At 41.3% G+C, this 24,662-nt stretch overlaps 1 protein-coding gene across 3 annotated transcripts in view; it reads left to right on the top strand.

The window, feature by feature from the left end:
- Positions 1-3,417: 3,417 nt before the first annotated feature.
- PTPN12 (protein tyrosine phosphatase, non-receptor type 12) overlaps positions 3,418-24,662 on the top strand; it is a 70,012-nt gene continuing 48,767 nt past the window's right edge. The window contains exon 1 of one of the 3 annotated variants that reach the window (XM_027896504.1): positions 3,418-3,598. In XM_027896504.1, the coding sequence (XP_027752305.1) occupies positions 3,500-3,598 (99 nt within the window). In that variant the 5' untranslated portion in view covers positions 3,418-3,499. The remainder of the gene's footprint in view (positions 3,599-24,662) is intronic. The other 2 variants (XM_027896503.1, XM_027896502.1) reach the window with 2 other exon arrangements.

A 24,662-nucleotide genomic window follows, 5' to 3' on the forward strand; every position in this document is an offset into this window, starting at 1 on the left:
ACACAGCTCCAAGCCACAGAGGCACTGAAGTCAAACAGCTTTGAGGTGAGCCTGTGCTCCATCTCAGTCCTGAGGGAAACCTCTGAAGGTTGGTAAATCTGGATGTTTGGTGCTCCCATCCATTGACTGGGCAGAACCGTGGTACGCACACTGGGAAACACATTTACCAGTTTACACATGTTTACCTTGTGGGAACATGAGAAGCCACCTTTGAACTGAAAAAAACTGTCTTTCTTCCTTGCAGCAGCTGGGATAGTGCACGGCACAGTAAAATGGAATTATAGCAGAGAAGTTACTTGCTTTTCTTCAAGGGCCAGACTTGTATGGATTGTTAAGACACAAGCAAAATTTTCTTCTACAGATTTGGGTTGCAACTTCCTGTTCTATCTATAGGGTGAGTAATTCACCCTGTGTCTCTGTTTTTCCGCCTCTCTCCTACGGCTACACAAATACACACTCATGCACACATGCCACATTGGTCAGAGGTCTGGGTTTAACCCAGGCAGTTTGAGCCTCAGATCAAAAGTCTTGGTTACAAGGCTATTTTTGCTGCTGAAGGTTTATAGCACAGAGATGAGATGGCCTCATGCAGCATTTGAAAGGCTGCAGGAGATAAAAACGGTGCTGTTGGGTTTGTGCTCGGGACTGTCTGGCAGCTCTCACAGGTACATGCATGTGCAAACAATGCCAGGCACAGTTCTCCACCCCGCTGTTTCTTTGTTTCATACCTGCCTTTGTTTTGGCTAGTGACACATGCCTAGTTTGGGGGCTTTTTTTTTGTCTTCTGAGACTATATAACCTTTTCATCAGTTAACCCAAATGAAAGGTTGCTGTTAAGCTTGCTGGTCTACAGCAGTTTATTACAACACAGCAACAGATCATGAGCAAGGCCAGGCTGACAACTGGGTCTTTTCCGTGTCAGGCAATAACGGTATCAGATTCAAATGCGATAAATCATGATCTTTCCTTTCCTCCTCTGTAACTCGGTTGAATGAATAAATGAAGAAAACCACACAGCATTCAAGACTTCATTAATTGGTTGCTTAGTCCCAAGTATCACTTTTCTAAAGTTACCTGCCATCTGGCACTGGGAGCAGGTTTGTCAGGACAGCTACTGAGCAAACAGCAACCTTCCTAAAGCAGATGGAAATCAAGCAAGGTGGCATGGTAAGACTATCTGATGATCCAAGCCCCAGCTGTCCTTGGTGATCTCTGAGCCCTCTCTCTCTCTCTCCTGCATTTCCCTTTAATGCTGCTTTTTGGTATTGTAGAAAAGGAGGCTTGGAGAAGGAAAAGGGGAGAGGGATTAAAGCAAGAAAAGCAGGCATCTTTGTGGCTCTTCAAAGCTGATTGATCAGCTTATTATGGAGGCTGGTGTGAAAGACATGGAGAGGAGACTGAGCTTTGACAGCTGAGGTGCTTGTGTGGAGTGCTCAGGCTTCAATAAACATCCACACAGAAGAACTGATGCCCTTTTCCAGTTCCTTAATGCCTCCTTTTATCTGCTGTAAGTTAGGCTCCATGAACATCAATGGCTAAAAAACCCAACCCTTTTATAAGATGCTGAAGTCAGTCTGCAGCAAGTCATGTGGAAATGCTAGCCTCTTAATTTTCCAACCTGCCCCTCTGCCAGAGATGACTCTGTCTGTAGCAGATGCAGGAGAAGGAAATGTGTGTCCATGCACCTGCAGCTACAGTTCAGGGTCCCATGTCATAGCTCAAAACCTGCCTCCACTCAGAAAATGGCGAGCTGATGGGCACTGAATTGGGCCGAGGGTGGTAACGTGCCATTGTGCTAATTCTGGTAGGGAAGTGGTAACCTTTGGCCGTCACCTTAACCAGTGATAACTTACAGCAACACAGGAAAAACAAGCTTTTTGTAGGTTTCTTTTGGTAACACAGCTAACTTAACTGAAAGATCTGAGAAGAAAACCCACTGACTTTTTGTGGGCTATATTGCAGCTGACTTGATTCCCCAAGCCGGTTCCGTGTACTGTCCAACAAGGGGTTGTGTAGGTGTCACTGCAAGAGAAACACACTCCAGTGGGTGGGAATGAGCATTCAAGAATGGCTGATTTGGGACCTTAACCAGGTCATGCTTCTTAGCTTGGACCTTTATCATTTGTCAGTGTGACAAAGTCTTATTGGATCAACTGCATCACCCAAGGCTGTGTAGTTCTTCCCCAACAAAATGGTAATTTAAAAGACTTCACTTAGTATATTTACTAACCTATAGGGCTATACATGCACACACCTCTAAAATTGCTTTGTTTTGCTGGAGCAGAAGTTACAAATGTCCTCAGGACACCAAACATGAAGACGTTTAACATTTCTACATAAAATAAAGAATGAAGTAGCCAAATCATTGCCAAATCATCCAGCACCACGTAAGGGAGAAATTTTAAATGATGTTCTGGCAGGAAGTGCCATGGTGTATCTATATCTATACTTATATATACACCTATATATATAAGTACATATATAGAAGTACATATAGTTATATATACAGATTATGTATACTTATATATACTCAACTATAATTAATAAATAATAACCACGTACATAGATATATACTTAATATATACATATCTATATCTATACTTAACAGACAGACAGACACCCACGCGGGGAGAGGTCCCCGGCCAGGTGTCCGTCCCCGTCACCTGCCCCGTCCCGCCCCGCCATCTTCCCGCTGTCCCGCGTTCACCACCACGGGCACCGCCCCCGCAGGGACCCCCGAGCACTTCCCGCGGCTCCGGGCTCCCCGCACGGTGTGGGAACCCTCCTGCTTCGGCCGTTCCGGTAGGACGTTGCATGAGCCCCCAGCCCCGCAGCGCTGGGACGCGGCGCTGTCGCGACTACACGTCCCGACATGCCGCTGAGAGAGCCCACCGCCGCCCATTGTGCTCCGGACAGAGGGGACCGCACTCCGCTCCGCCTCCCCCCCGCCCGCCCAGTGGTCCCTTCCAGCGCTCCACGAGGCACCCTTCGGGCCGTCCCATCCACGGGAAGCGAAGGGGGGGGGCGGACCGTGGCGCGGCGTGGAGTGCAGCGGGCGTTCCCCCGCGGCCGTGCCGGGTGGTGATTGGCGGGCGCGGCCGCCAGTCGGGCGCGACGGCGGCCAGGAGAGCCAATGGACTCGCGGCGGGGGCGGGGCGCTGGAGCGGTGGGGCGGGGTCGGGGCCGTGGCCGGGGCGCGCGCCGCGCGTGCGCGGGGGGCGGAGGAGGGAGCGCGTCGTGTCCGTGTCGGCGGCGGCTCCGGGAGGGTCGGGCGGAGGGAGGGAGGCAGGGCGGGATGGAGCGGGCGGGCAGGCGGCCGTGAGCGGGCCGGGAGCGCAGCCAGCAGGCCGCGGGCAGGCCCGGGCGGCGGGCAGGCGAGGCAGGGCAGGGCGAGGAAGGCAGCCAGGTGACGGGTCGTGCGGCGGAGGGGGCTCCGGGCGGAGAGAAAGCGGGCGGGCGGCCGGGGCTCCCCGCTCCGCAGGGCGACCGGCGGGGCAGGATGAACCAGGAGGAGATCCTGAGGAAATTCATTAAGCGCGTCCAGGCCATGAAGGACACGGACCACAATGGGGAGGACAACTTCGCCAGCGACTTCATGGTGAGGGGCGGCGGCGCGGGCGGTGCGGGCGGTGCGGGCGCGGCTCCGGCGCCCCCCGGGACCGGAGGGGCGACCCGCGGTGCCCTCCCCATCCCCCGGCGAGCCAGGGGGTGCCGGGCTGGGCGAGCATCGCTCCCTCGGGGGTGCCCTGCTATTGTGTGCCTGGGGCTCGGCCGGCTCCCTGTGCCCCCCAGCGCTGCTGGGCTCGGCGGGGGGAGGGAGGGAGGGAGGCACTGTGTCCGCCTGGATTCGCCCTCCTTCCTGCCCCCCCCCCTCCCCTGGGAGGTTTGTCACCGCGGCCCCGGCCCTTCCTCGCTCCTGGGGAGCGGTGGGTGACCGACTCTTGCCAAATTAACCAGGAGGCTCCTCGCCCCCCCGCCCCGCTCCTCCCTGAGCACATAAAGGGGACAGAGCCGGCTCGGAGGGGAGGAGGCGAGCGCTTCCTCGCCCTTGCAGCCGCTTTTCTCTACAGGGCTGCCGTGTCTAATGTCAGCAGGGGATAATCGGGCACTCCTTCCCTCCTTTCCCCTTTATCTGCCCCTCTAGCTGCCTGCTTGAGATTTTTCTTCTTTCCGAGGAGATGTGTTAAATGTATTGATGGTCCTTGGAGGAATATTCATCTTTCCTTCCCTAACATCTCCCTTCGCTCCCATCCCCCATCGCAGCCCTGCCTGTATCCCTCGTCCTTTCTTCCTTCCAGATCAGTTCACCGTCAGCCTTTGGTTAACGTGTGTGCTTGGGGAAAAATTCTGTTGGAGAACTAGAGAGTACTATTTTGGCTGTTTAATCGTGCTTCTAAAATATCTCGGGAGATTTATCTTTTGAATAGGTGGTCTGAGCTGCAAACAATAATTTTGATTGGACAGATGTCGCTGGCACTTTTCAATAACGTTTAAATATTTAATATCAAAATGCAGTTTGACCCACAGAAGAGCCGAAGGAGAGCGGGGCAGTGAGTGCCCTTCGTATTCGTGTCTCTTTGTAACTTGTTATATTATCTGTCTCTCTTTGGAATTAATCACATCGTTAGCCCTTTAAGCTGTCAGTCTGTGCTAGTGGTTTGGGAACAAAAAAAAAAAAAACCGACAAAAAACCTCAATGTAAATGTCGTATCAGGGATTGTCTGAAATGTGGGGAGGAGGCCGCGGATGTTGCGCAAGGCAAGGCGGAGGGGCGTTGGGAGCGCTGGCAGGTCCAGGGGTGGAAGAGGAAGTGGAGTGGACTTTGGGAAGTAACGAGTTCATCCAGGGTGGGGAGGGAGCCCGTGGGAAATCAACCACGCTCTTTGGGCAGGATTTTGCAAATACCGAAAGTATGCTGCTGAAACATCTGAGCGTGTGAGAAAGGAAGAGGGAAATATGTACAATGAGGGACGGTGCTGAAGCGATAGGATCCTTCTAAATCTTCACTTGAGGGATTAAAGGTTACATACTCTGACAGAAGTGTTTAATTAAGTAATAGTTTTAGTAATATAATTGCTCTTTAACACAAATTGACATCTTGCCTTGTACCAATGAGTCTGTCTTCTTCGTGTTAATTACAAGTACTTTACAGAAAGGATGGCAAAATGACTAGTGCAAAATGCGGGACATTTTTAAAAACCTTTATATTTAATACTTTGTACTAGATTTCCTAACCCGCCTCTACCGTTTCATATCTGATAAATACCCTAGAGGTTTAGCTTTATTGTAGTCAAATGATATAGAATACCATCTTTTTTGTCATCTTTTCTTTGAAGTAGTGGCACCTCTGCATGGAAAAATAGCTTTTGTTTCAATTTCTCTATTTGACAACATGTTGTTTCTGTAGCTTTCAGCTGGACAGGCAGTGAGTTTTCCCATTGCTTTCCTGCAGCAGCAAGGAAAGAGAATGCTGCTAAAAGTAGGAAAATAAGAAGTAATGGGCAAGGCGTTTCAGGAGAAAGTTGCATTACCTGAAACAGTGTTAAATGTTTCAGAGAGATTTGTGTTCAAAATTTCTTTTGTCCTCTTTGTATTTCAAACTTTTATATTTGATTTTTATATTGTAAATTAAAGGGAAAATAGGAAACTAAGGTGCTGATCTTCAACCTTAATATTCACCTTTATATAGCAAAGCAGACATAGATTAGTGTGGTGACAAGAATCATAATTGCTGATTTTTGTGGGTTTTTTCACTATGAACATATTGGGGTATTTTGTTTTGGGCAGAGTATGTGTTTTAAGGTGTGTTTGGTTGTCTTAACAGAGCCGTGTTTATGTGCTCTTTAAAATGATTGAAAGGGGAAAATAAAGGAGGTGAAGGAGATATAAGTATCAGTATTCTGTTTTCTTTAGAGAATTAGTAGATTATTTTTGGAGTGGGAAGGGAGGAAGTTGTATTTTCTCATTTAAGTGCAGGATGTACTGTCGCTGCTGAGCACTGGCAAGTTTGTGGAATAGGAATTGCTGTTACTCATCGCTTCATTTCCAAGTCAAAATGGAATCTGAAATACGGATGGTAGAGTGGGAGAAAGCAAATGAAAAGGATTCTTTATTTTTATGTTTTTTATTGCTTTGGAATGTATTGAGTAATAGGCTTAGAGAGTTGTATGTAGGCCTGGGTGAATGAACTGAAAAGTACTTGATGGGTGCCAGGGAGTGCTGGAGGAGAGGGTAGAGAAGCTAGAGGTGTGTGCAGGTAGGCTGATAAGCTGGGCTGATTGCTATTGAAAGTCCAGAGTGTAAGTGACTAAGGCTGCTATTTAATAATGCCGCTGACATACCTGGAAACAACTTCCGCTTGGAAGGTGGAAAATTGATTATTACCCACTCCCCACTCTGATTATGAGATAAATTCTGTAATCTGGGCACCAATAGCAAGTTCGTTACTGGAAATCCAATATATTTAATTAGCTTGCATTAGGAAGTAAGCAGGGCTTACAAATAGATCACTTCAGTACTTTGGGTGTGCACAGTAAGGATTAAATGAAGTGGATGGTTTGAAAACAGGACAGGCATGTCTATGTGCCTTGCCACAGGGCAAGGATACAGGGACAAGTGGGCTTTTTCCTAAAATAATGTAGAATAGAATTTTGCTACTGTGGTTGCAGTACATCCAGGTACTTTTTCCTTGACTTCTGCTGGCACTGCTTATGCTTGAGTGTTGATGTATTTTTCAAGTTTTGTTTCCATTAGCTGTATTTCAGCTAGATGCTGTTAATTTGTATGTGGGGGGTGCACACCAACACATTACTTCATTGTGTGTGGTGATAGTCATCCAGGCCATTCATAAAGCTTCTTTGACATGGACTAAATCTGGTTGGAGCAACGTGACCGAATAGTCATTTCAGTGAACCCAAACTCCAGAGGCTTCTGGAATTTTGTGAAATACTGTTCATTAAATGTTATGTGAAACTACAGTTTCACGTGAACAACCACTCAGCTTAAATGTTCAGTGTTTTTGTCCCCTTCTGAGGAAATGAGTGCTGCTTCTGTTGTTTCAAAGATGCCATTCCAAATTTTCATAGAGACATAGAATACAACCAAAAAGCTGCTGTAGTGACCCTGGGGTGTAAGAACTCTCAAACTCTGCCTAAAATTGCAGTTCCTTCAGGCACATGAAACTAAACCAAGTCAGTTAGGCAATGCTCTGGGTTGTGTCAAATAGCTTGTGTGGTAATAAGTTCTGTTTGCTCAGTTTCCAAAGACAGCAGTGTGTAATTCTACTGCTCTCATGGAGTAAAGGGTTGTGCACAGGTTTTGCAGAATGTTATAGAATCATTCAGGAGGAGCAAATGGTAATCTTGACCTTGCACCACATGGCATACTACAGACACTCCAAATAATTTAAATAGCATGTCAGATACATACTTCGTTTTTATTCTTATCTCAATCCCGCAGTGCCTTTTGCTGTATTTAGTTATACATATGTATAGAGAGAGATACATATCAATAGACAGCTATATATGGATATGTCTCATGTGACCATAGTTCATCAACCCTAGACCCTAATCTATAGATCTGTAGCTCTATGTACGTGTTTATATATTTGTATTTGCATGGTTGTATGCCTGCATATATGTGTGATTGATGCTGTAGAAATGCTGTAGAACTAATTGCTTGCTTTGGAGTGTACACAGTTTACTTTAAAACTGCAATAGGTTCAGGGTATTTTTCCTTGATGCTATTATAGCTGAATAGAAGTTATCAGCAAGCAGGGGAAGGTTAAGCAGATATTCAGATTATCTAATGTGTATACATTTGTTAATCTTGAGCGCAACAAGAGTCCGAGGCTTTTATGTTAATCTTAAAGCCATTGATTTGTAACAAACAGAAATTCTGTTTGATTTTCTTCACTGAAAATTTAAGATTCGTGGATTTTGCTTTGTGTACTTCTGCAGTTTTACTGTAGTACGCTTAGTACGTGGGACATGTGGCATAGGGAAAATAGCAATGCACTTGTTAGTGTTGGGAAAAGGTGAAACTACAGGTGTACCTTGAGTATGCATTTGTAGAACTGAAATCAGAAGGTAGATAATGTTTCGTTTTTCTTATATTTAGGGAGAGGCAACAGTGTTAAAGGTCAGATACAGAACTGAGTAAAGGACAAGTTAATTGGGTAGAGCAGGAGCTTTTTGTGCCGTTAGGAAGTGCGGTGTTTGCATCCTGGTGTTTTCCTCAGGCTGTTGTACTCCACAATTGCTACAGTTATGCCACCACAGGCTCGGATAACTCAGCTATGTGTGTTTACCCTCAGTGAAGCATGGACATGCATTTCTATTTCTGTTAACTAGCACGTGAATGTTTCAGAGAGATTAAGCTCTTTGTTTTCCTGCTTCATCTGACAAAAAAAACTTTGCTAATATAAACTTAACTTGTGAATTGTTTGTTCAAATTTGAGCAGTCAGAATGTGTTTATGAAAGGATAGCACTCTGGTACAGCTGTGGAGTTTTTAATCCAGAACCTGTAGCCCCAGAGAGTGTCTGTGTTGTTTGAGTTCTGTCTGGAGTCCCTCTGCATCTTCTAGGAACCAAATTATGTTCAGACCCAACAACGCTGAAACAACACCAGTGCAAAGCCAGTAGCTTTACTTGGGAAGCTGAGAGTGCTGCAAGGTGAGGAAAGGGTTGTAAGAGCAGAAGAGCATAGTCAAGTCTTTCAGGCTTTAGGTCTGTCATTCTGGGTTGAACACTGTTGTTTTAAAGTATCTCTGAATACTCATGTCAGGATGTTTCAGTCACTCTCAGGTTTGCATAGGAAAGTTACTGCTTGTGTCCCTGAGGGCCTTGTTCTAGCTCCCCTTTAGTCATCAGCTTCAGAATGAAAAAATTCTTACACAGCTAAAAAGATCAAGTAGAGAAATATGCTTCCCAAAAGGTACCAGATAAATAGAGGTATAAATGGATGACCTAGTTTAGTTGACCTAATTTTTCCTCCTATCTGTCCTCCTACAAGCCAATACTTTTAATTTCTTTAAAAGGTAATTTTATTGGTGTTAATTTATGGGATGACTTAAAGGCAATATTGCCCTAATGGAAGTGTCCTGTGAAAGAAAAGCCTAGAAGAATTGAATTATCAGCTATAAAATGTAGCAAGGTGATGTAGACAGTTACTTCAGTGGGGGAAAGTATCTGGCTATTATGAGAGTACTGAAGCTATGAGTACTGTTGCCTCATGGGCTACATATGTCATTAGGAACAAAAGCAAATAAAGAAACGTGTTTCATTCATTCAGATTTGTAGAAGGAAGCATCAATAATTTGGAAGGAAATTCTACCATCATGCTTCTGACAGTGAATGTTTTACAGTAATTTTACTTCTGAGCTCCCTCAGTCCTGCAAAAAGAATTGAATTGCCTAGTGTTAGGAATGTGCCAAGAGCCACTACGTTAGTAAACTGAAAGTTTTAAGTGCTGTATGGATCGGTTGGCTCGTTCAGTGTTTAATTTGCTATGACTTGGAGAAGTCCTAACACAGTTGGTAAGCGTTCATAAGGGTACCCGTATAACTTAGGTTCCTTTCTTTTTGGCAGAAGGGCTATACTCTTAATTTTTTTCATGTTGAAGAGCAGGCCTTTATTCCTAAATGTTACTGAAATGTATTAATTTTACTTGTTTGATCTTAGCTATGATTTTTGGTGCATAAAGTCATGGGTTGGAAAGCATCAGTCTCTAAGGGGAAGTTAACTTAGTTAAAACCATATTGCTTTAAGAATGGAGGTACTACTTTAATCTCTTTACTTATGACACTGAACTTGTCATTTTCAAACAAACTTCTTTTATATTAACTTCCTTCTTATGTAGCTTTGTAAGGTGTAGCTGGGTTTGTTTGTTTTTCTACGGTCTGAATACAGTGGTGTCCTCTTGAAAAATTTTGCATCTTGCTGCATTTATCCGTCCTGCTGTCCTGTCCTTCTTGCTGCCTCATGTGGATGACATCTGTTTTTTGTTTTTCTTCTGAGAACACACAGATGTTTTGTACTCTTTGTGATCACAGGAAGAGCAGCTTCTATATGGATCAGTGACATTGAGAGAGGTTTTTTCTTGGGTTCTGAAGAGGTAGATGACCATCTTTCAGCTGTGCAGCCAGGCTACAGTGGGAACAAGGGGTCAAGACTTGTTCTTCTGGACAGCTAATAAAGAACAATCAAAGGGAGGCTGAAAAGAATGTGGCACATGAGAGGCATTGTCTTATATTCCTTCTTTAATTGAGGTTGGGCAGTCTGCACTCTGCTACTGTTGCTGTCATTGCTATCTTTCATATTTGCTACGTGGTCAATAGCATGGATGAGAAACCCATTTCCTGTGCTGAGCTAGACTAATTCTCTGTCCTAGTGCATGCAGGTTTTGCCTGGACTTATAGGCATGATTTCCAGCCACTTGTCACATCTGAGAGTTTCAGGGGGCTGTTCTTCCAGAATTTTCATACTGTTTTCCATTGTTGATTATATTTTTTTTAATACGTCTTGTCTTCCTTTATGTTAGTATGGCATTATTTTATTCCCCTGATAGTTCTTGGAGGACACAAGTATCTTTGAACAACTGGCTTCCAAACTGAAAGGATGCTTCCTGGGTTTCCTGTCTTGAGTGTTCAGAGTACTTGCCAGTGTAGATTATGCATGATGTTTAAATGACTGATTGCTGTGGGAACTGCACTGCTCTTGAGAAGCCGGAATGGTGTTCCACTCTGTCCTAAATGTTTCACTTCTTATTCGACTGTATTTGACTCTGTAATGTACAACCTTGTGATGGAACAGTGTCTTTTTTCCTCAAGGCACTCAGTGTTCTGGTGGCATGGACGGTACCTGGGTATAGCTTCCTACTTAGACAAATGTTCTTATTGGATTAATTGTCCAGCATTTGCACGGTCTCACAGCACAAAACTGAGAGATCAATTAACACAGAAAGCAGAACAGACAAAGAAAAACGAGTGATAGGAATACCAGAGAAAACCAAGTGATAGGAATAGTGTGCTGCACTTAGACTGTGGATAGGCTGGGTTTGAAGTTGATGACTGGCTGCTCTATGAGTGAGTAAAACTAATCATGGACATGTCTCAGTAGTAACAGTATCATGTCCTGCATATTTTTTCCAGTGCATAGTGCTTTTTTAAACTACTTTTTACACATGAAGAAAATAAATCTTAATTCTTCCTTTATTTTCTACTTGAATCTTTTACCTTCAAGCATGGAAAGCAGGATTACAACTGGAAGCTATGCTTTTGTTATTAGTTACTCCCTCATGTATATTCTGATAATTTTAGCAAATAGGTAATTGTTAATTGAAATGAATACAGTTGTCCAGTAGGAGTACTCAAGGGAAATATTTAGCTCAAAATAAAGCTGGAAAATGAAGTAGTGTTCTGGAGGGAAAGGCATATGTAGGTTAGTTGAACTGCTTCAAGAAACTGAGAATTCCTGCAGAGATGAATTAATTATAAATCGCCTATAGGGCAGCACCCCTCTTGCACAAACTGCTAAAGGAAGGAAATGATCTCTTAGATATTGTGAGTGTCCCCAGATAGCTCTAAGTATTTGACAGTTTCTTCTAAAACTCCAATTTTTAGTAGTTTAGGTGGTTATACAAAGCTGTGTGAATTTTTATTATGACCAAATTATAATGTAAAGTTAATTTTAACTCATTTTCTTTGAGGTTGCATAAACAAAACTGTGGTGTTAAGGACATACAAATAAATGTAAATGTTAATGGAGAAAAAATGACTGATTGTGGGCAGGTAGAAGGGACTTGTCAAGTACTGCAGGCACTCACTGGGACTTATTTTAGTAAAGAAATGTGATGTTTTATAGATGCTTTATTTTTCTGTTATTGCTGCTTTAGGAAGACTAAGCCCAGAAGGGAGGAACGTACACTGTTTCTTTTGACAGCTCTTTACTACAGAAGTGAAACACAGGAGGTTTTCACTTAAAGCTTTGGACACGAGTCTGCTTTGCAAACTGAATGCCCTGAAATAGGTTGTCATTAAAACTGCACAACCTTTTATATTTTCCTTATAAACAGGAGAACTTTTCCAGAGGCTATTCCACAGAACTGCCTTGGGAATTGCCCTGGAATTCTGTAGTAACACTCCTACAGTTGCTTCTTCAAATGGTGCCACATGTTTTCTTAATATTTTGATTAAGATGATGAAATTTAAACTTTCATTTCTTTTCCCTTTTGTTCTGGTGAAAATGCAGCCTGCAAGTTATCTGAGATGTCAACTCCCTGTTCTGAAAAGAGCAGGTAAAACTGTGACAGAGAGAAACCTAGTTGTATTTCTTACAAATTACAGAAGTCTGTAGTCTGTTAATAAATTATTTAAACTGAGACACCAATAACACTGAAAAAATATGTGTATCCCGAAGTCAGCAAGCTGTTGCCATAAATTAATGTGATTTCCTACAGGGAAAGAATATTTGCTTCTAAAAAGCTAGCTAATTCCACAGCTAATTCTAGCATGGAATAACCTGAATGAGAGCTTGCATTTGGTACCATTATTAAACACTGTAGTATTTTTGGTGCAAAGCTGTAGCAACATATCTTTCTGGCACAGCAATCTAAAAAGCATTAGCACTGTTTAAATTGGTGATTGTGTGAAAATGAAGCCAGCATCCTGTTTCTCCAGTCTTACAGCATATATAATGGGCTTCCCTTCCTGTATTCATAGAAAAAATATTCCCTGTCTGGTACAGTAAGACATTATGATCATCCCAAGAAAGTATATGGATATGAAAACCTCAACGATGGTGTTTTTAGCTGTCACAGATGAAGGTAACTTCCAGACATATTAAATATGCATGAGGCCAGAAGGTGTTTAGAAGTGAGAAAAGCAGCAATGAAGTAAAAATGGAATCCAGTGAAGGGATATAATTAAGTATTTAACTGGTTTATTTCTCGAGACAGAACCTGTGAACTAAAAATGACCATGAATTTAGTCAGGTAAAGGATCTTGTTAGGCACGATAGGGAGGAAGTGGAATTGACTTCAGTAAAAAAATGCAAAAATTTATTTCTTTTATTGTTGCATTTTGCTTTACATTTTATGGGGTTGCTGTAATACTTACCACTTTAAAACCTCCAGAACTTGACCCTGAACTCAGGAGTTTCCCAAATCTTGTACTGAAGGTGTAGATGTTCAGGTGTTCCATGCAAACTATTCCAAGGCACAACAGGCAGTATTCACTTACGAGATGTGTGTATTTCTTTTCCCTCTTTCCCTGTTAACACATTCTTGTTAGTGTGAAATTTGGCATTTATTAGTAACAACTGAGAAGGTGAAATGTTCTTCCTGTAGGAATGTAGCTATATTGGGTTTGTGTGGCCAGGTTTTGGTAGGAGGTGGAGGGGCTTGAGGAGTGGCTTCTGTGAGATGCTGCCAGAAGCTTCCCCCATGTTCAATAGAGCCAATGCCACCTGGATCCAAGATGGAACCACTGCTGACCAAGGCTGAGCACATCAGTGACAGTGGTATCACCTGTGGGATAACATAGTTAAGAAGGGAAAACCAGAAAAGTTACTGCACAAATGTGATTGTGCTCAGAGAAGAGAGGAGCAAGAAATATGTGACAGGAACAGCCCTACAGGCACCCAGGTCAGTGAAGAAGGAGGGGCAGGAGGTGCTTCAGGAGCTGGAGAGGGGATATCCCTTGCAGCCCAGGGTGTGGCAACTGTGACCCTGCAGCCCATGGAGGGCTGTGGAGGTGCAGAGATCCACATGCGGCCTGGGGAGGACCCCTTGCCGGAGCAGTTGGATGCCCAAAGCAGGCTGTGACCCTGTGGGTAGCTCCTGACAGGGAGGAGCCTACACTGGGGCAGAATTGCTGGCAGGACTTGTGACTCTGTGGGGAACTCTGGCTGGATCAGTCTGTTCCTGAAGGACTGCATCCCCTGGAAAGTGACCCACGCTGGAGCAGTTTGTGAAGAACTGTAGCCTGTGGGAAGGACTCATGTTGGAGAAGTTCATGGAGGACTGTCTTCTCTGGGAGGGAGCCCACACTGGAGCAGCAGAAGGATTCCTGCCCCTGAACAGTGGCAGAAAAAACATGTGATGAACTGACTGTCACCCCCATTCCCCATCTCCCTGCACTGCTGGCAGGGAGGAGGTAGAGCCTGGGAAGGAGAGAGGGGTAGGGGAAAGATGTTTGGTTTTTTGGATTTTTTTTTTTTTTTTTTTTTACTTCTCATTACCCTGCTCTGATTTTGGTTGTTAGTAAATTCAGTTAAAATCCCTGCATTGAGTCTGTTTTGCTTGTGATGGCCATTGGTGAGTGATCTCTCGCGGTCCTCATCTCAACTCATGAGCTTTTCATTATATTTTTCTCTCCCCTGTCCAGTTGTGGAGGGAGGGGGGCATGCAGTGGCTTTAGTGGGCACCTGGCATCCAGCCAGGGCCAAACCACCACAGTAGCTTACCAACTTCATGTGCTTGAACTGAAGATTTGTTTGGATGGAAATCACAAACTCCTCTCCTTCCTGTTGTTAGTAGATTTAATGGGTATATGATTGCCATGTTGTGTGGAAAGCACATAAAATCTTTTAGTTTATAAGCTGGGTTTGAGAAAACCTCCAGAAGAAAGTTGGGGATGCTTATGCAAGGTGCACTGTGAATTTTAAGGGTATTTCAAAGGCCACGGAGGAAGGATTTTTGCAGAGGAAAAGACAGAAATGCTTGCTCATGCGAGCTTCCTTTTGTATTCATACTCCTGTCTTTGATTTGTCTTTAGCTTGTTGGATCTAGCTTCTGGACATTGTATAAACAAGATATCCTTCAGGAATTCTGCATTTGTGTCAGCTAGAAGTTGAATCATCCTACAAAGTGTGTAGTTTTCCACTGGGTGTAGTACTTCTGTCAGATCTTATGCAAATTGCAACATGTATTTTTTTATTCATATCAGCTCTGATCTGTCCTGAATGTTTTGTTTTCGCTTTACTTATCTTTTTATGCTGTGGTTGAATTTTACTAATTTTTTTTTTCATTTATACCCTTACCTTTACTCCTGTGCTTGTGCTACCTTATCTCTGTGCTGCTAGAATGGTTTCCACATGATTTTAAACATTTGACTTTTACTGTTTTTTGAGAACAGAAGCCATTGCATGCTGAGGGGAAAACCATGTGAATAAGTTTCATATGTTTCTTGAGCTTTGTATTTGCCTCGCTTTCAGATTAGAAACTTTTCAGAAGAAGCATTAACTTTATACAGGTTGTCATGGATTTAATGAACTGAAGGTAAATGGTTGTCTATAGTGTAGTTTGATACTCTTTTAAGTTGTGTGGGCACTGAGTGATCAGTTGTTGGGTTATAAGAAGGTTTATGGGAGGGATTTTTTGCCTTTTTTTTGAATTCAGTGGTAATAGTAGAACTGGGTGGTCTATTTGGGTTTGGCTTTACATTCGGAACAGAGTAGCTTAGCCACACGTCTTATTGGCTTTTTTACCTTTTAAAATGAAAGTTTATAAATGTTACCTAGCTCTTATAATCACTGGTTTTTAATGACAATGGACAGTGAAGCAAGCAACTTGTGACAATGAGATTTAACCAAACAGGTTTAAATGGTCTTTGTAAGAATCTTCATGCAGAGTGTTTCTTATGAATTTTCCTGTTATGATTTGTTCATTTCAGCAGGATTAATATTGCAGGATTTTTACTGGACCGGGTAATATTGCTTATGGATCCCTCTCCTCACAAGAGGAACTGTAGTATTGAGGTGTTGTCTAAACTTGGTTATTACAGAGATTCATGGAGACTAAAGCCTAACAGGAGTGTTTAGAAATAAATGCTGGGTCCTGGCAGCTACAGTGAATGCAGTCAGTATTCAGAGGGAATAGCAGTGGGGTCACGATGCAATCTTGCAGTAAGTACTATACTTGAGCGTGCTCACATCCTGTACTATTCACCATAATGCATCTATAAGAAGCACTTGCATCCTGATAAGACCTTGTGATACTTCACTGCTCCTGTGAATTAATTCACTTTGGCTGCAGAGTATGTGTTTCTGTATTTTGCATTTTAAAGCCAGGACTTAGCAATCCTGCATGTCTCATCCTATTACTTGTCATGCAGTTACTGTCTCTTTAGAACAAACGTGTATTCCTGTCTGGGCTTATTAGCATTAATAGCTGTTCTGGTTACCCACTGGAATACTGATGCACAATGCTACAAACTGGGAATGAGAAGAAGCAACCTTTAAGAGAAGGCACAATGCAAGGATTTAAGACAACATTGCTTTAGAAAAATGCTACTGTTCCTTAAAGTCAAACTGCAGAAGACACGGGGGTTGAGATTAAACTTGACTGGTGTGTTGAAAATTAATTGAGATCTTTTAAAGGTATGGATTTTGTTTGGCATGCTGCCAGGTCCACCAAGGGAAAATAAGATAGAGAAACTTGGTTTGAGTCCTACTTACTGTGCTCAAATAATTCTGCTTGTAGTAAGTGTGGGGAGTTCTGATATTTGGGAAGGGTCATTGTTTCTCCCCAATCCAAATTTCATGCAATATCTAGCCTATTTCCTAGTTAGAAACACCACAATAGGCAGTTCCCAACATCTGTAGTAACTCAGAAGTTTGGGCGTTTTTCTGACTAGAGGCACATCTGTTTCCACACAAGCAAGTCACATAGTTTTCATGGCTGTAAGGAGCACTACAACCTGTTCCTTTTAAGTTGTTCAGTGCTATGTAGTCTCACTTTTCCCACTTTTTTTATTTTTTAATATAAAAATGAAATTCACACTTTGCTTTTAGTATTTCCTATCTTACTTTGTAAATTTTTCAATTCCAATCTTTGTAACTAACCTTTCCCTAGAGTAGCTTTGATAGATTGGAGGAAGTAACTTTGGTAATGCAACTTTCCTCATTTTCTGTATTTTATCTACTTACTTTGTCATTCTGAAGAGCTGTGACTAGCAGTTTCACAAAGAGAGATCTAAAATTGGAAAAAGGGCACCTAATGACACTTTTGGATAATGGAAATGTGAGTTCAGTACTGAGTAAAATGCTATAAAGTGTAATGTGTCTTGAGGGAGGTAAAAAAAAAACATTTTGGTAGAGAAGGCAGCAAAGTAAAGGTTAGGAGGAAGCTGTTCAAAAAGAGGAGTTTGTGGAAATTACATTGCATTTTAGCAAGCTGAAACAGGAACGTGTTCATGGCTGATTAGTGTGCAGGTTAGCAGCCTGCTGCTCTCTCTGTGAGTATTGTGTGTTGGGCAAGTTGAAAGAGTTGCAAGAGACAGTAAAAACGTGGAAGAAATTCTGCTTGTGCCATAACTGTCCTCAGTATTCTACATTCACACAAGACCTGACTCTAGTCTCTGCAGGCAGTGGGGCTTTGTGATGCTGATCCAGTGGCTGCTGCTCCTCTGGCGCTTCCACTGTTGCAGTGTCTCACCCAGCCATGTTGTTAATTCTGTGGCTTTGCTGAAATGGTTTCTGGTTTTCCAGAATTAGAATGTGAATTTGACCACAGCTCAAAATTTTTTTTTTTTTATTTATGTGTAAACAAGAGAAAAGAGGAATATTTGGTTGTGTTGAGTAGCTTTCCCCTTCCTAGATGGGGAAGTGTGGGCTGCAGCCAATGTCAGTAGCAGGGTACTCTACAGACATATGAGGAAGGAATGGCAATAAAGGAGATTAGCGGCTTAGAAAATAAGATTAAAGCAAACAGAATTGGAATAAAAAGCTAAGAGGTGGAAAACTGTTAAACTTGATGCAACAGCTAGAGAAAAATCTATATATATAAATAGCTGTTGTTATTGATGTTAACTATTGCCTCTGGTACAGTAAAAACAAACCAGCTGACCCTTGGCTGTAGGGGTGGGTATGAAACTCTGTCCTTGTGTTCATAGTACCACAAGTTGAACAGACTTGCTTTGATAAAGCTGGGCTCACATCAGACTTCAAAAATCCTAAAGCTACAAAGAAAGGAACCCCTCTATCCATATCTTACAGTCATGTAGATCATCAAAACTAGTCTTTGCTGTATTCCATTTTTCGATTCTGCAATATATGATGGAAGGAAGCAGGTGAGTAGTGGTTTATGCACTTCCAGTTTTAGCTGGAAGGAAAGTTTTTTTAAAATCTGAAGTATGTCCTAGAATTGTATCCAAAGTGGTTACTTGCCTTTCTCTACAAGGTGGAAAAGTCTTTAATCTACTTTTGCTGCTTTTTCCTATTTTTACTGAATGCCTAAAATAAGATCCATTTAGTCTTCCTAACTCTTCAGCATTTGTAACTTAAGGGATTTGGATGGGATCTAAACATTTAAGTATGTAATTAATAATAATGAAATTGTAATCAATAAACCTTGAAACCTTTGTGAAGACTACCTGTATGCTGAGGTGATGGGTTTGTTCCCTGTGAATTAGTTGAATGTGAATAATTGTGGTGTTTGGGACCATGGAATAGTATGAATGGTATTGTCTTGTGCTTCCTGGAAAGGATCTCAAAATGTTATAAACATTTTGGGGTGTTTTGTTTTGTAGTGGTGTTGAAATTGGAACCTGCTACAGATGGTACAATGGATATATTAATAAGTGGGTGAGAAGATGAGCAGATAAATCTACAGATGGGTTATGTTGGTGCTGAGTACACCTGTATTTGACCAACCAATAGTGTCAGCATGGTGGATGAGGGTGTGGTGTGAAGGTGTAAGGCTTACAGGAAATGCTGAAGAGTTGGAGTTTGGTCACGGTACTCCTCTTGTCGCTATTCAAGAACCACTTGTTCATTAAAATTATCAAAACAATTACCTCGAAAAGAGATGGAGCAGCAAGCAGTGTATCTCACAGTGCATATATGCACATGGGAAATAAAGCCTGGAGTTATTTCTGTTATTAAGGGAAGTTTTCTTGAGATTCCTTTGAATTTGCAGCAAGAGAGCACAAGAGTATAACTGTCTGAGACTTGTTCAAGCAAATAGCACATGGGTAGAAGACAGACAGTCCCTTAAAAATAACTTCGTTATAAAACAATGAGCAGCTAAAGTGATCATAACTGCAGCTGTGGTGGTTGAGACACAGCAGTAACATATTTTTTATGCTTTTCAGGCAGTGCAATAGGTATATTATTAACTTGGGAGGAAGATAAATAGATGCATTTTAGGATCACATGATACATTTTAGTTTGTTTAGAGTATCAGAATGGTGTCATGTGTCATGTGTACTTAGTCTAATACTTTATTTTGACTGGTGGATACTGAGAGAATGTCAGAAATGAAACAGAGCCATCCTTTCAGCCTTTCTCAGTGGCAGATTCTGAGCAGAAGCTCAGACTGTATGCAGGAGCAGCAGGTTGATGAGCACAGGGCACCAGAATCCATCCTTGATCATAAAATCAGCAGGTACTGCTACCTGGCACATGTCAACAGGCCTTGGGCTGCTTGCAAATGTTTTACTTTTTTAGCTCTGTATAATTTCCTATAATTGAACTTCCTCTTTTTTTTTTTTTTCTTTTTTTTTTTTAAGTTCCTATTTCTAAAGGAAAAAGTTGTGGTGAATTTTTTTTTTTTAGCCTTTCCTGTCTGGCAAGGATAACAGACGTAAGTGTGCAGAAACTACAAGTGGTTCTTCAGGACCTTTAGCCAGCTTAAATTGGCTTCACGGTGTTTTTCTTGCTGGGGATTGAGTGAAATATTCTCTGGCAAATTGCTCTGACACCTTCAAAAAGAGGAATCTGTACTTTTTACCCCTTTGAAATATTTAATTTCAGCTTCATAGCTTTCCTAGTCTCCTCCTCAAGGACCATCAGGTTTTTTTGTTGTGTGTGCTGCCATACAGTGATTGCTTCCATGATAGTATAGGTCTTAAATAATCCTAGGTGCATTAAAATATGTTATAAAAACTCAGCTTACTTTTCCTCACCTTCCCCTTGTTTGTCTGTCTGCTTTCATAAGCATGATGCTGCCTCGCCTCTGGCATTCCCTTGCCCATCAGCCCAACATAATGTGTGGGGGTGGCATTAGTTTACAAGTATGTGGTCCTGCAGTCAAATTTGATTCCTTTTGTATCAGTATTCTCCTTTTAGACTCAAATTTAGACACCCTTGAAGAGGGTGGACAGACAGTTGGACTAGATGATAACTTCAGGTCTCTTCAAACTGAAATATTATATTCAAAATTTATAGTTTACCTTAATATCTAGATGTAATGCAGGGGAATAGAAAGACCTACCCATTTCTTCAGACAACAGGCGCTTAATGTGCCTGAACTTTGACTTCTGCTCTGCCCTTTATTTAGGGTGTGGTGTTTCATGCCTATCACAGAGGATTTCACACTGTGCTGCAATAATTCACTTTATTGCTTCCGAGTCTAAGCTTCCTTAAGCCTGATTTAAATTTTAGTAGAGGCAGAGACCATTCTTAAGTTTTCTTTTTTTCCTTTCTTCCAAAAATGCAGGAAACAGAAATACCTTTATCTTTCAGTCTTTTTATCACCCGTGTTCACCATCCTGTTGAAAAATCTGCTGTTCTTTTAATCAATAATGTTGCATGAAAGAAAGTTCTTAGTGTTTTGCCTCTTAACCTTATTGGAAAAAATAGTGTCTAGGACTATATTTGTTTGGTGTCTCTTACTCACAAATGTTACTGTTACTGTCTTGCTTCTGTTGTGGCCCAGGGATGCTTGATAAAAATTTCCTCCTGTACAGTTGTCCTGACAGCCAAGGACTACCAGCTGCCCAATTTCCCTTGGGATCCAAGGTGTTCCTCTGCCCAAGAGGACACTGACATCTAGTGGGCGGGTTCCACTGACACAGGGCATGTCAACTGCTGCTCAATGGCCATCTTTTTCGGACATTTACCTAAATTTTACTTTCGTTTAGAACCTCAGTGTCGTTTCGAAGAAGGAAAAAAAAAAAAAAAAAAAAAAAAAAAAAAAAAAAAAAAAAAAAAAAAAGGCAGCAACCCAGTCAGTTTTCTGTAACTTCTGGAGTTTAAGGAGTAACATTTCTGCAGTCAAAGTAGTTGTGTTTTATTGCTGAGTTTTGGGGTTTTTTGCTCATTCAAATTACCTGCATACGAGCCTTAGATGTTTATAATAAAATTATTTAAGTTCTTCCTTTCCCCAGTTGTCCTCCCAGCCTGTGAAGAAGGTAAGAAGGTAAGTTATGTGTGTAGCACAGCAAGAGGTAGATCATAGAATCATAGAGTGCTTTGGATTGGAAGGGACCTTAAAGATGGTCTAGTTCCAGCCCCCCTGCCATGGGCAGGGACATGATCTTGTTCAATATCCCACCCAATCCTGTGGCCTTGGAACTCTTCCAAGGATGGGCATCCACAGCATCTTGGGGCAACCTGTTCCAGTGTCTCACCTATGTTTTAGGAAGTGTTCCTTCCTAACATCTAAGCTGAACCTGCCTCTACTAAAATTTAAATCAGGCTGCCCTCTTTCACTTTGAAGCGGTTACCCCATGTCCTGTGGCTAAATGCCCTTATAGAAAGTCCCTCTCCATCTCTCTTGTTGGCTGCTCTAAGGTCTCCTTGGAGCCTTCCCTTCTCCAGGCTGAACAAGCACAACTCTCAGCAGGCGTTCCAGCTTCTCACCTCTGAAACAGACGGTGCCTCTGAGTTCACTTCAGTCTATGCCTCTTCTTTCAATGAAACTTGATGCCTAATAACCACCTAATAGCTGCTTTGCAGCTTGTCTAGGACATCTGTTAGTTTAACTGGGAACCAAGTATCAGACAAGTTTTAACAAAACCACAGTTTTTCCAGGAATGTTCCTAGGCAGGGAACACTGCTTAGAAATCAAGCTTTCTGAAAATATTAATCAAAATGTTAGTATTTCTTTAAAGACAAAAATAGACATTTCAGTTCCTTAGTAATAAAATCCAGATTTTGTTATCAGAGAAAATAAACACTGCCTAAAGCTTGACAGCAGGAGATGCCATGCTTAAGTATTGCTGCAGATTATTGTTTGATCTTTCGAGTGTTTAAATTATTCTGCACTAGTGTTCATTAAACAATAATGTACTGGGTTTGGATTTGTTGACCATCTGGTAAGTTTGTAAAGGAGGTTAAAATGAGACGGTTTCAAGGAACTTAAATTCAGGCTTAAAATCAAATCAAGCCTTTCAGGCCCCTTTAATATGGTGCAAGAGTCATAGTCTCGACTGACAGTGCTTAGGATGAGAGCGTTAGACTTAAACGTTCAGGGATTGTTTTAAAAAGGAAAATTTTGCTTCCTTATCCAAAATAAACATAGATTTTTTTTTTTCTTAAAGATGCTAATGTTTGCTAGCATTCTTTGGTTACATTGAAAGTATTGCCAAATAAAACCAGGCCATCACAACCTAAACCATTGACATAAAAAAGAATTCACGTTTTACGTGAAGTACCAGAAAACAAAATGTAAAAACTACTAATGCTTTTTGTGTGCTAAGGAACACTTAGGCAATGCAAGCAATAGATAAAGTAGAATATGCATGTTTCCGACTTAAGAGGAAAATTTCAGTAATTTCAGGTTGAATCAGTCTTACTAATTTCAGACCACAAAGAAAACTGAGAACATACAATCCATTAAAAAAGAAAAATTACAACTTTAACTGACCTGTTATTAAGAAGAAAGAAAAAAATAGTTTATCTCCTGTTGTCTGTTGAGAATTTATATTGTCTCATCTCTAGAAATTTCCCAGCATGATGGACTTACTACTGAGTACAGGTTATCAGTAACTACTCTGTATTTATATACACTAATGTATAACTTTATTTGGTGTTTTTGAGGTTTATTCTTATTTTTTTACCCTGAAAGTCCATCTGCTTGATAAATGTTATATTCCCATCTTCATCTCTTACAGTTTTGTAGTTTCTCATCAAATGTCTGTTAGTGTGCACTGCTTTGCCAGAGAGGTCATGAAGGAAAATGCCTGCTTGGCCTGGGAAGTTTTTTTGAGAAACTCTGCTTGTGAAATCCCTTCAGTCAGATGATTTTTTTAAAAAGCAACTTTTTCCTTGTAAAAACAAACTAAAGAGACCGGTCTCGCCTGAATTCTTGTAGAAATTCACATACTCTTCTTTTGAATTGGCACCATATCAAATACTTACTTGAAGCTCAGATTGGAACAGCTTCCTTTTCCAAGAAAGGAAGTGGAGTCACATATTCCGCATAGATGAGAATTATAGATAAAAATCTTGAGGTGGGATCTGAAGGTGTTCCCGTGCGTTTCTGAAATACCTGGAAGTAAATCTGTCATCCAGAACCCGGAGGTGTTGAATAAAGTTGTTTGTATATCAGATAAAAACCTGTGCTATTGTTTACCAAACAAACCATCAACTTGTACATTCTGGATTGTAAATATTCAGCTTTTAAAAGCAGTGGCAGCTGAGGGTTATTTTAAATATATCAGCAGCTTGACTGACAAGGCGCTTGCCTGAACCAGATTCATTCTACCAGTTGACTTGAGTAGCTTTCTGTTTGGTGAAATTTGACACTACAGAAGGACTGTATTTCTCACATTAGCTGTGTAACAAATGTTACCTGCAGGGTACTTAAAAAGGTGTAGGTGATTGAGTATATACTTCATAGGAAGGAGGTAAATGTTTCTCTGCTCTTCAAAATAAAAGAATTGCAGAAACAGACACATTATAAATATAATTAAGGCATCCTACAGCTGTTTGGAAAATAATTTAAAATTTGAACTGCTGTTTTGGTGTAAAAATAAAATTTATATAAAGGCTTTATTTTAGAAGTATTAGGGATATAGGTTCTTGACACTGGTTTTAGGAGGATGTACACTAAACATTTGTTACTTGATCCTTTAGTGTGGTACAAGCTTTTGTGAGTCTTCAGAATTAAAAATTTCCTCAGGAATGTTCATGATTTTAAAAAGGTTAAACTTCAAACTGTTTGATTAATACAGTATTTTCATTTCCTCTTTGGTAACTTCACTGTAGCATTCTTTTCTTTGGGTATTCTAATGAAATCATGATACAGGGCTGCAGAAGAGAGAACTTTCTTTTGTGGACCTGAGAATACCTGGGATTAAGGTTACCATGGAACTCGAAGTGTTAATAGTATGTCAAACAATGTGTTTATAAGGGTTTTATAGGAGAAGCATCACAACCTTTTCCTTTTCTTGAAGTGACTTGTTGAACAAAATATGAGGAACTTAATTCTCTGAGTGGTAATACTGTAATACCTTGAGTGCTAATACTACATTAATACTATAATATGTGCTCTTTGTGGTGATACTAAATTGGTAACACTGTGTATATATATGCCTGTGTTATTTTGTAGAAGAGAATTGAATATAATATAGAATGTATGGAGAAGATTTAGGGACCTTTTGTAATTCAGTAGAAACAAATTAACATTTAGCAGTGCTACTTCCAGCTCTTGAATGTTCAGGCATTAATGCAAGAATTTATATGGAGAGAAATAATCTAAAGTCATGCAGGTGAATAACTAATTGTCTAGATTTATTGTTTCTGTACTAGCCATTGCTGCTTTGGTTTCCTTTCAATAGTTACTTTACAGCTTTCTCTTCCAGAATTATAAGAATTTTGTTTGCCATTGGATTCCCTGTTCTATCTCTTTTTGGAACTGGAATTGTGCTTGAAAGATGTGTGCTTTTGAACTGTTGGGGACACATGTGTTAGGCAAAATTCGACAGATACTGCAAATG

The sequence above is a fragment of the Empidonax traillii genome, unplaced genomic scaffold (genome assembly GCF_003031625.1).
Source record: "Empidonax traillii isolate 1590-97213 ecotype Southwest subspecies unplaced genomic scaffold, ASM303162v1 scaffold501:size454599, whole genome shotgun sequence".
NCBI classification, from domain to species: domain Eukaryota; kingdom Metazoa; phylum Chordata; class Aves; order Passeriformes; family Tyrannidae; genus Empidonax; species Empidonax traillii.